Source organism: Portunus trituberculatus, chromosome 26 (genome assembly GCF_017591435.1).
Source record: "Portunus trituberculatus isolate SZX2019 chromosome 26, ASM1759143v1, whole genome shotgun sequence".
Taxonomy (NCBI): Eukaryota; Metazoa; Arthropoda; class Malacostraca; order Decapoda; family Portunidae; genus Portunus; species Portunus trituberculatus.
In genome coordinates, this window is record NC_059280.1 from 1058738 (window position 1) to 1073737 (window position 15000).

At 43.8% G+C, this 15000-nt stretch overlaps 1 protein-coding gene across 1 annotated transcript in view; it reads left to right on the forward strand.

The window, feature by feature from the left end:
* The window catches only part of LOC123509128 (regulator of G-protein signaling loco-like), a 45732-nt gene that overhangs the window by 27724 nt on the left and 3008 nt on the right, over window positions 1-15000 (forward strand). The window contains 11 exon segments of the mRNA XM_045263273.1: window positions 45-158; window positions 354-509; window positions 1674-1895; window positions 3109-3282; window positions 6464-6548; window positions 6551-6735; window positions 10298-10504; window positions 11464-11661; window positions 14060-14150; window positions 14605-14642; window positions 14644-14775. Coding sequence (XP_045119208.1) covers window positions 45-158; window positions 354-509; window positions 1674-1895; window positions 3109-3282; window positions 6464-6548; window positions 6551-6735; window positions 10298-10504; window positions 11464-11661; window positions 14060-14150; window positions 14605-14642; window positions 14644-14775 — 1602 coding nt within the window.

The following is a 15000-nucleotide window of genomic DNA, read 5'->3' on the forward strand; positions in this document are numbered from 1 at the left end:
ACATACTAATCCTTCTCTCCATCTCTCTCTCTCTCTCTCTACAGGTGGACGGAGGAGGAGGAGATGGCAAGAAATGGATTAGAAACAGCTCTCTCCGCAGACACTACCAATCCGAGCACTGTGTTGACGCCCCCCACTCCGACACTGAGCTGGGCAAGGTCAGAAAATCACCCTTATAGACAAACGCTTGCACACCCTTATAGACAAACATTGCAACTGCTTTCCAGGGCCTCAGACAATTAGCTACGTTTGTGTGTGTGTTTTTGTTATCATTCTGTACTAAAAAAACACTCTTTCTCCCTCTCATTCTCTTACTGTCTCCCCTTTTCTGCCCCCTTCTCTGCCCCCCACAGATCTCTGCACCCCATAGTCTACTGGATGGGGAGTGTGTGTCAGTTGGCGGCAGCAGCATGACCTCCGAAAGGGCCATCGACGTGGGTCAGGTTGGGTCCTGGGCCACTTCCTTCGAAAAACTACTTGAAGACCAGGCTGGACTTCACACGTTTGCTGTAAGTTTTTGGGTTTTTCGGGGTGTTTTTGGGGTTTTTCGGGGTGTGTGAGGGTGCGTGTGGGTGTGTGAAAGGTGTGTGTGTGTTTGTGTGTTGGTGTGGTGTTTGTATTGTCGGAAATCTGTGTTTTATTTGGTGTTTTGTGTGGCTGTTTTGATTTGACGGTGTGTTTATGGGGGTTTTGGGGGTTTTTCCAGGTGTTTTTTGGGGTGTTTCGGGGTGTGTGAGGGTGCGTGTGGGTGTGGGAAAGGTGTGTGTGTGTTTGTGTGTTAGTGTTGTGTTTGTATTGCCCCTTATTAGTGTTTTTTTGGTGTGTTTCAATGTTTGTTTGGGTTAAATGGTGTGTTTCTTGGGCCTGTTTATGGTGTTTTTGGGGTGTTTTGGGGTGTGTGATGGTGTGTAGGGGTGCGAGAAAGGTGTGTGTGTGTTTGTGTGCTGGTGTTGTGTTTGTATTGTTTCTCACAACACCCCAAATCTTTCCCTATCACTCAAAAACACACAAAACAAGCTAAACCCAGACAAAATTTTCACTCCCACACATGCTCTTACATTTTCCTCTCCCATACCTCTCCCAGTGATTCTCCCAGCCTCTCACTTCTCCCACACACTCTTAATACCCTCTCACACTCTCACACACTCACATTCCCTTCCTTTCTCACTCAAAATGCAGAAAAACGCTCAAAAAAAACTAAACCCAATAGCAAAAATTTTCAAACTCCCTCACACACTTACTTTTTCCTCTCTCACGTCTCTCCCAGTGACTCTCCCAGCCTTGCACTGCTCTCACACACTCTCAACACCCTCTCTCACACACTCACGCACTCAAAACACCCCAAATCCTTCCCTATCACACTCAAAATGCATCAAAATGAAACCAATTTTTTTTTTCTAAACACTCATACTTTTAATAGTTTTATTTCTCCCTCTCCCACGCCTCTCCCAGTGACCCTCCCATGCTCTCACTTCTCCCACACACTCTCAACACCCTCTCACACTCTCACACACTCACATTCCCTCCTTCTCACTCAAAGTGCAAGAAAACACACCCAAACAGACCCAAACAAAAATTTAGAACTAGACACACACACACACACTCTTACATTTCCCTCTCCTACACCTCTCCCAGTGACTCTCCCACCCTCTCACCACCTCCCGCACCTACAGGAGTTCCTGAAGAAGGAGTACAGCCACGAGAACATCTACTTCTGGACAGCGTGTGAGAGATACAAGCGTTTAACTTCGTCCGATGAATTACGATCAATGGCAAGGCAAATTTTTGAGCGCCATTTGTATAGTGGTGCCCCTGAGCCTGTAAATGTGGACTCGCAGGCTAGGCAGGATGCGCAGGACGGCCTACACCTTCCCAATGAGTCTCTGTTTGCCCAGGTGTGTGTTTGGTGGTGTTTTTGTGGTGTTTTAGGTGGTTTTTGTGGTGTGTGTGTGTTTTTTCTCTTTCTCTCTGTCTCTCTTTCTCTCTCTCTCTCTCTCTCTCTCTCTCTCTCTCTCTCTCTCTCTCTCTCTCTCTCTCTCTCTCTCTCTCTCTCTCTCTCTCTCTCTCTCTCTCTCTCTCTCTCCACTTTCTTATCTCTAACCTACCACTTCCTCTCTCTCTCTCTCTCTCTCTCTCTCTCTCTCTCTCTCTCTCTCTCTCTCTCTCTCTCTCTCTCTCTCTCTCTCTCTCTCTCTCTCTCTCTCTCTCTCTCTCTCTCTCCTCATCCTTCCCATCTTCTCTTTTCTTTATTTTCTTTCCTAACCTCTCCCTGCCTCTCCCAGTGTACCCCAAGCTGTCACACTCTCCCCACACCTCTCTCCCACCCTCTCCCTCCCTCTCACACTCCCTCACTCTCTCTCCCAAACACTCACAAACACACACACACTTCACAAATATTTTTCTTTTTCATTCCTTCTCTCTCCCTGCCTCTCCCAGCCTCTCCCAGTGTACCTCAAGCTGTCACACTCTCACCACACCTCTCTCGCACCCTCTCCCACTCTCTCCCTCCCTCTCACTGCCTTTAAACTCTCCCAAATGCACCTAAACACACCCAAACACACAAACATTTTCTCCTTTCATTCTTTCTCTCTCCCAGCTTCTCCCAGTCTCTCCCAGCATACCCCAAGCTGCCACACTCTCCCCAGACCTCTCTCCCACCCTCTCACTCCCTCTCCCTCTCTCTCACTGCCTTTAAACTCTCCCAAACTCTCACAAATAATTTTTCTTTTCATTCCTTCTCTCTCTCTGCCTCTCCCAGCCTCTCCCAGCATACCTCAAGCTGCCACACTCTCCCCAGACCTCTCTCCCACCCTCTCCCTCCCTCTCCCTCCCTCTCCCTCTCTCTCACTGCCTTTAAACTCTCCCAAACTCTCACAAATAGTTTTCTTTTCATCTCTCTCTCTCTGCCTCCTGCTTCTCCCTGCCTCTCCCAGCATACCCCACTGCCTTTAAACTCTCCCAAACTCTCACAAATAATTTTTCTTTTCATTCCTTCTCTCTCTCTGCCTCTCCCAGCCTCTCCCAGCATACCCCAAGCTGCCACACTCTCCCCAGAACATTCTCCCACCCTCTCCCTCCCTCTCACACCCACTCTCCCTCTCCCAACAGGCACAGAAGCAGATTTTTAACCTCATGAAGTTCGACAGTTATTCCCGATTCCTCAAGTCCTCTTTGTATCAAGAGTGCCTGGCTCTGGAGATGAGGGGCCAGCCACTTCCCTACCCTGGTGACGACTCCCTTGATCCTGATCTTAGAATTGGAGCGGAGGATTCACATGTTAAGGTAGTTTTGAGGGTGTTTTTGGAGAATTAAGGGGAGTTTAAGGGGGTTTTTGGGTGTTTTAAGTGTTTTGAATGTGTTTTAGGGTGTTTTTAGTGTGTTTAAGGTGTTTTGAGGATGTTTGAGGTGTTTTGAGAGTGTTTTAGGGTGTTTTTAGTGTGTTTTAAGTGTTTTAGGGTGTTTTAAGTGTTTTGAGGGTGTTTTAAGTGTTTTGAGAGTGTTTTAGGGTGTTTTAGGTGTGTTTTAGGAGTTTTGAGAGTGTTAGGGTGTTTTAAGGATGTTTTAGGAGTTTTGAGAGTGTTAGGGTGTTTTAAGTATGTTTAAGGTGATTTGAGAGTGTTTTAGGGCATTTTAAGTGTTTTGAGAGTGCTTTAGGGTGTTTTAAGGGTGTTTAAGGTGTGAGAGTTTAAGTGTTTTGAGAGTGTTTTAGGTTGTTTTAAAGATGTTTTAAGTGTGTTTAAGGTGTTTTGAGAGTGTTTTAGGGTGTTTTAAGTGTGTTTAAGGTGTTTTGAGAGTGTTTTAGGGCATTTTAAGTGTTTTGAGAGTGCTTTAGGGTGTTTAAGGTGTTTTGAGAGTGTTTTAGGGCATTTTAAGTGTTTTAAGAGTGCTTTAGGGTGGTTTAAGAGTGTTTTAAGTGTGTTTAAGGTGTTTTGAGAGTGTTTTAGGCCATTTTAAGTGTTTTGAGAGTGCTTTAGGGTGTTTAAGATGTTTTGAGAGTGTTTTAGGGCATTTTAAGTGTTTTGAGAGTGTTTTAGGATGTTTTAAGTGTGTTTAAGGAGTTTTGAGAGGGTTTTAGGGCATTTTAAGTGTTTTGAGAGTGCTTTATGTTGTTTTAAGGGTGTTTTAAGTGTGTTTAAGGTGTTTTGAGAATGTTTTAGGGCATTTTAAGTGTTTTGTGAGTGTTTTAGTGTGTTTTAAGTGTGTTTAAGGTGTTTTGAGAGTGTTTTAGGGCATTTTAAGTGTTTTGTGTGTGTTTTAAGTGTGTTTAAGGTGTTTTGAGTGTTTTAGGCATTTTAAGTGTTTTGAGAGTGTTTTAGGGTGTTTTAAGGGTGTTTAAGTGTGTTTAGGTGTTTTGAGTGTTTTAGGGCATTTTAAGTGTTTTGAGAGTGTTTTATGTTTAAGGGTGTTTTAAGTGTGTTTAAGGTGTTTGAGAGTGTTTTAGGGCATTTAAGTGTTTTGAGAGTGTTTTAGGGTGTTTTATGTTTTAAGTGTGTTTAAGGTGGGCATTTTAAGTGTTTTGTGAGTGTTTAGTGTGTTTTAAGTGTGTTTAAGGTGTTTTGAGAGTGTTTTAGGGCATTTTAAGTGTTTTTGTGTGTTTTAAGTGTGTTTAAGGTGTTTTGAGTGTTTTAGGCATTTTAAGTGTTTTGAGAGTGTTTTAGGGTGTTTTAAGGGTGTTTTAAGTGTGTTTAAGGTGTTTTGAGAGTGTTTTAGGGCATTTTAAGTGTTTTGAGAGTGCTTTAGGGTGTTTTAGGGTGTTTTAAGTGTGTTTAAGGTGTTTTGAGAGTGTTTTAGGGCATTTTAAGTGTTTTGAGAGTGCTTTAGGGTGTTTTAAGTGTGTTTAAGGTGTTTTGAGAGTGTTTAAGGGCATTTTAAGTGTTTTGAGAGTGTGTTTAAGATAAAACCAAATTAACACACACCTTTTTATTTATTAATTTATTTTTTATTTATTAATTTATTATTATTGTGCTTATATATTTATTTTTTTATTTTATTTATTTTTTCCTTCTTTATTCTTTTATCTCTTCTCTCTCATACCTTACCCTCAGTTTTAACCCCCTTCTACACCCCCATTGCTGAAAAAAAAGACGGTCCGACGCGGAGGAAATTAATGGGTTTTTTTTTTGCGTTTTTAGAGGAAATCCGTGTTTTATTGTGGTTTGTGGCCTTTAAAACACCAGAAAAACACCAAAATTAACCCCCTCCCCCCCACGGCTGAAAAAAAAAAGCTGGTTGGACGGAGAAGACATTTGTGTGTTTTTTGCGTGTTTTAGAAGAAATCAGTGTTTTTTCATGGTTTCTGCCCTTAAAACACCAAAAACACCCAAAATTAATCCCTTCCCCCCAAAAATTACCTCCTCTGGTCAAACGCAGAGGAAATTTGTGTTTTTTGCCATTTTTAGAGGAAATCAAGCGTTTTTTGTGATTTCTGGCCTTAAAACACCAAAAAAACACCAAGAAATTAACCCCCTCCCCCCACAGCTGAAAAAAAAAAAAGCTGGTCAGACGCAGAAGACATTTGTGTGTTTTTTGTGTTTTAGAGGAAATCAGTGTTTTTTTTGTGGTTTCTGGCCCTTAAAACACCAAAAAAACACCCAAAATTAATCCCTTCCCCAAAAAAATTACCTCCTCTGGTCAAACGCAGAGGAAATTTGTGTTTTTTTGCCATTTTTAGAGGAAATCAAGTGTTTTTTATGGTTTCTGGCCTTTAAAACACCAAAAAAACACCAGAAATTGACCCCCTCCCCCCCACAGCTGAAAAAAAAAGCTGGTCGGACGCAGAAGACATTTGTGTTTTTTTTTTTTTTTTTTTTGAGGAAATCAGTGTTTTTTGTGGTTTCTGGCCTTTAAAACACCAAAAATTAACCCCCTCCCCCCACAGCTGAAAAAAAAAAAGCTGGTCAGACGCATAAGACATTTGTGTGTTTTTTGCGTGTTTTAGAGGAAATCAGTGATTTTTTGTGGTTTCTGGCCCTTAAAACACCAAAAAAACACCCAAAATTTACCCCTTCCCCCAAAAATTACCTCCTCTGGTCAAACGCAGAGGAAATTTGTGTTTTTTTCCTGTTTTTAGAAGAAATCAAGCCTGGCCTTAAAACCAAAACACCAAGAAATTAACCCCCTCCCCCCCACAGCTGAAAAAAAAAAGCTGGTCGACGCAGAAGACATTTGTGTGTTTTTTTGTTTTTTTAGAGGAAATCAGTGTTTTTTTCCAGTTTTTAGAAGAAATCAAGTGTTTTTTGTGGTGTCTGGCCTTTAAAACACCCAAAAAAAACACCAAGAATTTACCCCCTCCCCCCCACAGCTGAAAAAAAAAGCTGGTCGACGCAGAAGACATTTGTGTGTTTTTTTGTTTTTTTAGAGGAAATCAGTGTTTTTTTCCGGTTTTTAGAAGAAATCAAGCATTTTTTGTGGTTTCTGGCCTTTAAAACACCAAAAACCCCACCAAAATTAACCCCCCCCACAGCTGAAAAAGAGCCGATCGGACGCAGAGGAGAGGCGTCGGAAGTCCTTGTTACCTTGGAATCGGAAAGATCGCAGCAAGAGCAAGGATCGGGGGAGGCAGAGTACCGGAGAAGGAAGAAGAGCTCAAGCCACAGCCACAGCAGCACACACACCGCACACACCACCCACCGCAACACCTCAGACTCATCCTCCCTGCGCTCAGACATCAGTGGCAGCAGGACGTCCTTAAACTCCTCAGATCTGCCTTTAGGACGCCGCGCTGCTTCCAGAGAGGTGAGATTTGTGTACCATTAGGACATTAGGACATTAGGAAGGGTGTATGGAGGGCAGAAGATTAATGGCCACAGTCTTCACTATTTTAGCCCCTTCAGTACTGGGATACATTTTTACCTTGAGATTTGTGTACCATTAGACCATTTTATTGACATTAGGAAGGGTGTATGGAGGGCAGAAGATTAATGGCCACAGTCTTCACTATTTTAACCCCTTCAGTACTGGGACACATTTTTACCTTGAGATTTGTGTACCATTAGACCATTTTATTGACATTAGGAAGGGTGTATGGAGGGCAGAAGGTTAATGGCCACAGTCTTCACTATTTTAACCCCTTCAGTACTGGGACACATTTTTACCTTGAGATTTGTGTACCATTAGACCATTTTATTGACATTAGGAAGGGTGTATGGAGGGCAGAAGATTAATGGCCACAGTCTTCACTATTTTAACCCCTTCAGTACTGGGACACATTTTACCTTGAGATTTGTGTACCATTAGACCATTTTATTGACATTAGGAAGGGTGTATGGAGGGCAGAAGATTAATGGCCACAGTCTTCACTATTTTAACCCCTTCAGTACTGGGACACATTTTACCTTGAGATTTGTGTACCATTAGACCATTTTATTGACATTAGGAAGGGTGTATGGAGGGCAGAAGATTAATGGCCACAGTCTTCACTATTTTAACCCCTTCAGTACTGGGACACATTTTTACCTTGAGATTTGTGTACCATTAGACCATTTTATTGACATTAGGAAGGGTGTATGGAGGGCAGAAGATTAATGGCCACAGTCTTCACTATTTTAACCCCTTCAGTACTGGGACACATTTTTACCTTGAGATTTGTGTACCATTAGGACATTAGGAAGGGTGTATGGAGGGCAGAAGATTAATGGCCACAGTCTTCACTATTTTAACCCCTTCAGTACTGGGACACATTTTTACCTTGAGATTTGTGTACCATTAGACCATTTTATTGACATTAGGAAGGGTGTATGGAGGGCAGAAGATTAATGGCCACAGTCTTCACTATTTTAACCCCTTCAGTACTGGGACACATTTTTACCTTGAGATTTGTGTACCATTAGACCATTTTATTGACATTAGGAAGGGTGTATGGAGGGCAGAAGATTAATGGCCACAGTCTTCACTATTTTAACCCCTTCAGTACTGGGACACATTTTTACCTTGAGATTTGTGTACCATTAGACCATTTTATTGACATTAGGAAGGGTGTATGGAGGGCAGAAGATTAATGGCCACAGTCTTCACTATTTTAACCCCTTCAGTACTGGGACACATTTTTACCTTGAGATTTGTGTACCATTAGACCATTTTATTGACATTAGGAAGGGTGTATGGAGGGCAGAAGATTAATGGCCACAGTCTTCACTATTTTAACCCCTTCAGTACTGGGACACATTTTTACCTTGAGATTTGTGTACCATTAGACCATTTTATTGACATTAGGAAGGGTGTATGGAGGGCAGAAGATTAATGGCCACAGTCTTCACTATTTTAACCCCTTCAGTACTGGGACACATTTTTACCTTGAGATTTGTGTACCATTAGACCATTTTATTGACATTAGGAAGGGTGTATGGAGGGCAGAAGATTAATGGCCACAGTCTTCACTATTTTAACCCCTTCAGTACTGGGACACATTTTACCTTGAGATTTGTGTACCATTAGACCATTTTATTGACATTAGGAAGGGTGTATGGAGGGCAGAAGATTAATGGCCACAGTCTTCACTATTTTAACCCCTTCAGTACTGGGACACATTTTACCTTGAGATTTGTGTACCATTAGACCATTTTATTGACATTAGGAAGGGTGTATGGAGGGCAGAAGATTAATGGCCACAGTCTTCACTATTTTAACCCCTTCAGTACTGGGACACATTTTTACCTTGAGATTTGTGTACCATTAGACCATTTTATTGACATTAGGAAGGGTGTATGGAGGGCAGAAGATTAATGGCCACAGTCTTCACTATTTTAACCCCTTCAGTACTGGGACACATTTTTACCTTGAGATTTGTGTACCATTAGACCATTTTATTGACATTAGGAAGGGTGTATGGAGGGCAGAAGATTAATGGCCACAGTCTTCACTATTTTAACCCCTTCAGTACTGGGACACATTTTTACCTTGAGATTTGTGTACCATTAGACCATTTTATTGACATTAGGAAGGGTGTATGGAGGGCAGAAGATTAATGGCCACAGTCTTCACTATTTTAACCCCTTCAGTACTGGGACACATTTTACCTTGAGATTTGTGTACCATTAGACCATTTTATTGACATTAGGAAGGGTGTATGGAGGGCAGAAGATTAATGGCCACAGTCTTCACTATTTTAACCCCTTCAGTACTGGGACACATTTTTACCTTGAGATTTGTGTACCATTAGACCATTTTATTGACATTAGGAAGGGTGTATGGAGGGCAGAAGATTAATGGCCACAGTCTTCACTATTTTAACCCCTTCAGTACTGGGACACATTTTACCTTGAGATTTGTGTACCATTAGACCATTTTATTGACATTAGGAAGGGTGTATGGAGGGCAGAAGATTAATGGCCACAGTCTTCACTATTTTAACCCCTTCAGTACTGGGACACATTTTTACCTTGAGATTTGTGTACCATTAGACCATTTTATTGACATTAGGAAGGGTGTATGGAGGGCACAAGATTAATGGCCACAGTCTTCACTATTTTAATCCCCCACATGAGTTTGTGAAGCTGTACAAAATCACCAAATAGTCACCACAAGGAATAGGGAAACACGTCATGCTACTGAAGGGGTTAAGAATATACCAAGGCATTTAAACTTAACTTACCCTAACTTAACTAACCCCAAAACCCCTAAAAACCCCCCAACTTAACCCCACACCACATGGTCCTACAGCAAGGGTGGGCAAACCTCTCAGTGCTGGGGCCACATTAAAACAATAACAATCTTACAGGGCTGCGTACTGTATTAACCCAAAATCATTAATACACATTTAGAATACAAAATTAAAGGCTTCTAATTGAAAAGCCACTCTCACACACACATGCACACTTGCAGGAAAAAAATGCAATGCTCATAATATTTGAAACTCACTAACATTTGTGAGGCTTCAGGAATCCCTCATGGCAGGCTGTAGTTTGCCCACCCCTGGCCTAGAGCAACACCTCACAAGGACGTCTCACCCTCTGGAGCCACGATTAGTACTTTTCCTTATGAACGGGAGACAATAAGCACTCTTCAGAACCTCCACTGTACACTTTCCAAAGGCTCTCTGGAAGCTACAGTTCAAGTGATACACGGCTGTTTAAGGCTGTTTTGACCGTCAGGGGAAAGATCACAAGGTTTCTGCGTTATCGGAAGGAAGGAAGGATTAGAATACAACATTTATCCAATATTTCAAACTTCAGAGTATTTTTTTTTTTCTAAATTTAATCGTCATTTTTCCAACTTATTTAAACATTGTCTAACTTCACTCTCTCTCCTCTCCTGTCCTCCTCCATTCCCTCCATCCCTTCCCCACTTCGTCCCCCACTAGTCCCTAACCTCGGGGGACCAGGGGAGTCTGAGTGGGGGGGAGGGGGGTGCCAGGAGTGCCAGATGCCGTGTGATGCTTCCAGACTTAACAAACTCTGTGGTCCCAATCAAGAGTGGAGAGACTGTGCAGGCTGTGATGTGCAGGCTGCTGGAGCGGAGAGGGCTGACCTACTCCACTTATGAGGTCTACCTGCACAAGACTGACAAGGTGAGAGGGGCTGGGAGAGTGGGAGAGGGAGAGAGAGGCTGGGAGAGGCTGAAAAAAAGTGTTTGAGAGAGATAGAGAAAGAGGTTGTGAGTGTGACAGTGTTCAGGGAGTGTGTGAGAGTGTGGCAAAGGCTGGGAGAGTATGTGAGAGGCTTTAGAGAGAGATAGAAAGGCTGGGAGAGTGTTTGGGAGTGAGAGAAAGGCTGGGAGAGGGAGAAAGAGTGTGTGAGATGCTGGGAGAGTGTGTGAGAGTCTGGGAGAGTGTGTGAGAGGCTGGGAGAGTGTGTGAGAGGCTGGGAGAGTGTGTGAGAGGCTGGGAGAGTATGTGTGAGGCTGGGAGAGTGAGATAGAGAGGCTGGGAGAGAGATAGAAAAGCTGGGAGTGTGTGAGAGAGCAATAGGAGTGTTGGGAGAGTGTGTGAGAGTGAAAGGAGAGGATGATCAGGATTGGAGAGGAAAAGCACTTGATTGTATTTATAAAAACACCCAAAAACACACTTTAAACACAACGCACACACACGCAAACACACACACAGATGCATCAAACCTTCCTGCACCCACACGCACCCCATTCACCCCTCTCGTCCCACCCAAACACCCCAAAACACACCCAAAATATACCCAAAACACACCCCAAAAAAAATGAAAAACCACAAAAACATTACAAAAAACACCCCAAAACACACTTTAAATGCAACGCACACTCACGCAAACACACACACAGATGCATCAAACCTTCCTGCACCCACACGCACCCTATTCACCCCTCTCGTCCCACCCAAACACCCCAAAACACACCCAAACACACCCAAAAAAAAATGAAAAACCACAAAAACATTACAAAAACACCCCAAAACACACTTTAAACTCAACGCACACACACGCAAACACACACACAGATGCACCAAACCTTCCTGCACCTACACGCACCCCACTCATCCCTCTCGTCCCATCCAAACAGCTGCTAAACAAGAAGGAAGACAGTGCTATCCTGACAGGCTGTGAGGTTCGACTGGAGCAGAGAGTTTTTTTTCAATTAGACCTACCTTCTCATAAAACGGTCTGTATTAAAGCTAAGCCTACCAAGACTACCGGGGAAGTCCTTAAGCCTATCCTGCACAAATATGGATTCAAATTAGACCTCCTACATATCCATAAGGTTCGTTTTGGTGTGTTTTGCTATATTTATTTATTTATTGTTGTTGTTGTTCTTCTTCTTCTTCTCCTCCTACCATTATTATTAGTAGTAGTAGTAGTGGTATTACTACTACTACTACTACTACTACTACTACTACTACTACTACTACTACTACTACCACTACTACTACTACCCATTGTCGTAGGTAAGTATGTAACAAGCCGTAGTGTGGTTGACACCTTTCCAATGGCAGCGTCACCTACAATAGTTAGTGGGCGCGTCTCCAGCAGTGAGGAGCCGCCAGGATTGCCATTACTCTATGCATACTTGTATATCATTACTGTCACTAGTAATACAAGTACAGGACAAGTTGTACTGCCTGTCTGTGTGTCAATACCACTCCCTTCAAGTAATGAGCTTGTTCATTTGGCGACTGTTGCTGTGGTGATCCGGGCAACAGCGCCCTCCACCCTCCACTCTGACCACTCACTTGAGTGACTTCAATTCAGTGTTGGTGACACTCTGGTGGCGGCAGGAGGTGCGCGGGTCACCACTTACTACTTCATTGATGAAGTGACACGGGATTTGACGAGTGTTTTTGCGATTCTAGTGACATGTTAACAAGATTTGTACACTCCGAAGTGACTGGTTGAAGTGACACGTACGGGATTTGACGAGTGTGTTAAGTGGTGGTGGCAGAATTGCCAGTACTGGCCCGGTGTTGCCACGTGTGCAAAGCATCCCAGGAGTACGTGTTATTGGTCCACAGAGGCAGGACTGCGTCACCACCATCGCCTTGCCGCGTCACCGCGTCTCAGTGTGTGTGTCAGGCAAGGCACGGCCAAGGGACAACTCAGGAGAAGTCATCAAATGCCTTCCTTCACATTTTGAAAGGTCTGGGTGAGGAGGTTAAGCTTTGTTATTGGAACCCAGACCCCGCCGCCATCTTGAATCACTCATTTATCAGGTATTTCCAGCCTTATCTGTCAGTATTATAGGCCTGTCTTGCCACAACATGCAGCCGCGCCACTAAGCTTTCACATCAGCTATTGAGACACACCCGCCATGGCCAGGTTTAAGTTTGGTGAAGGTTTAAGTGAGGTAGAAGGGGGCGGCCGACTCCTCCACGGCCCCGCCGCCATCTTGGATACGCCCACCCCGGCCCGGCGGGCCGCCCAGAATCCAGGATTATTTTCTTGAATTGTTGGAGCGTTAGTTTGGGCAGAATAGTAAGATTTGATGGTTTGTACAAGTGTTGTGTTGTGTGTGAAGTGTTTTGCGTGCGTGTGTGGGGCGCGGCATGTTGTTGTTGGCGTTGTTTTTGTGTTAAACAAGGCTGGTTTTTGGCGCCAAATTTTCCGGAGCGTCCAGGGGAAAATTTTGGTTTGAGGCAGTATGAAGTTGTTATTGTTTTGAAAAAATGGTTGATGTGTTTGAAAGTGTTTGTGTTTGGTGGTGAGTGGAATTAGTGGAGAGTGGAGTGGAGAGTGACGGTGTTAATGTTGCACCAATAGTTTTGTTGGCAGCCCTGTCACTCACTTGTTTGTGGCTCCAACTCACTCGAAAGTGTTGCAAAACACTGCTCACATTCTTTAAAGTGTGTTTCCTGCCTTGCAACTCAGAATGGGCGGACATTGACATTTTTCAAGGGGGGGTCAAGGTTCCAACATTTTATTTATACTTCTTTTAAAAAATGTTGAATATTACTGGTGTTTGGAATCTCTTTATATTTTTGGTATTAGTTAAAATATGTGGCAAGTCAGAATATGTGAAGCATTCTGCTCGGGCGCCGTTTTTTCAAAAGGCCTTTTTCAAAATTATTTACGTTAACGTATACAAGCCCGCCAGACTGGGCCCGCCCAGGCCGCCCCGTGACGTCATCAGCCCGCCGGGCCAGGCCGTGACGTCACCGTGGCGGGAGCTCACACCTGCCGCCCCGCCCCGACCCTTCCTGACACTCTTCGTCCATATCTGACAGGATTTGCTGTGTTATATTGTGTGTGTGTGTGTGTGTGTGTTCCAATATGTTGCGTTGTATAGTGTGTGTGTGTTCCAATGTGTTGCGTTGTATAGTGTGTGTGTGTGTGTTGGTCTATTTTCCTTTGGAGATAAAAGGACTGTGTGTGTGTGTGTGTGTGTGTTCCTCAGTCTTTCATTGTGTGTATGGATGGTGTGCGTGCTTGAGTGCGTCAACACACACCAGCCTGTAATGGTATGGCTGCATGTCAGTCTTAATGCACATTTTGTTGTTGTTGTTCTTTCCTCCTCCTCCTCCTCCTCCTCCTCCTCCTCCTCCTCCTACCATCATTATTATTATTATTATTATTATTATTATTATTATTATTATTATTATTACTACTACTACTACTACTACTACCACCACCACCACCACCCCCTCACCCCCCCCCTTTCTTTGCAGGACGGCGAGGAGAAAGCAGTGAATCTGAAGTGTTCTGTGACAGACATTGACGGCATCAGACTTGTTGTGCAGACCAAAGAGGAGGTGAAAGGTCAGGGTTCGGGGCGGGGCGGGGCGGGGCTGGGTCACGGGGCGGGGCGGGGCTGGGAAGTGGTGTGGGTAAATTTTTATTCTCTATTTATTTATTTATTGTTATTGTGGGTGTGGGTGTGGGTGTGGGTGGGGGTGGGGGGTGAAAATGAAGAGAAATAAGGATAGAAGGATAGAAAGGAAATGAAGAAATTAGAAAAAATTGAAAAACAAACTATTAATTGTGATGAATATACAAGGTGTGGGTGTGGGGGGGGCGGTGTATGACTGGGTGTGGTGGGGGGTGTGGGTGTGAGTGTGGGGGAAGATAGAAATTATTATTATTATTATTATTGTTATTATTATTATTGTTATTATTAGTTTTATCTCTCTCTCTCTCTCTCTCTCTCTCTCTCTCTCTCTCTCTCTCTCTCTTCTGCCCTTACTGACATCCCTTCCTCACCTGTTCCCTGCAGAGTGGGGGGTGGAGCCGGGGCGGGCGCGGCGTCGGGGGGGCGGTGGGGGCGGGAAGCAGCGCCACCCTCGATGAGATCACTAATCGAGTATTTCAAGATCTAAGGAACGGAAAGACTGACCACCACTTCGATGACATGGGGGTGTTGGACCTTGACGCACGCTCTTCCAGGGTGAGTTTTGGGGTGTTCTGGGGGTGTTGCAGGGTGTTGTGTGGGGTGTACTGGTGGGGGAAGGATTGGGGAAGCCTGTGGTGGTGTTTGTTTGGGTGTAGCTGTGGTGTTTTGGTGTTTTTCTGGTGTTTTTTGTGATGTTTTGAATTCTTAGAGTGTATTTTTAGGTCGGGAATATTCTACTTAAGGGTATTTTTGTGGGTGTTCTGGTGGTGGTGTTGGGTG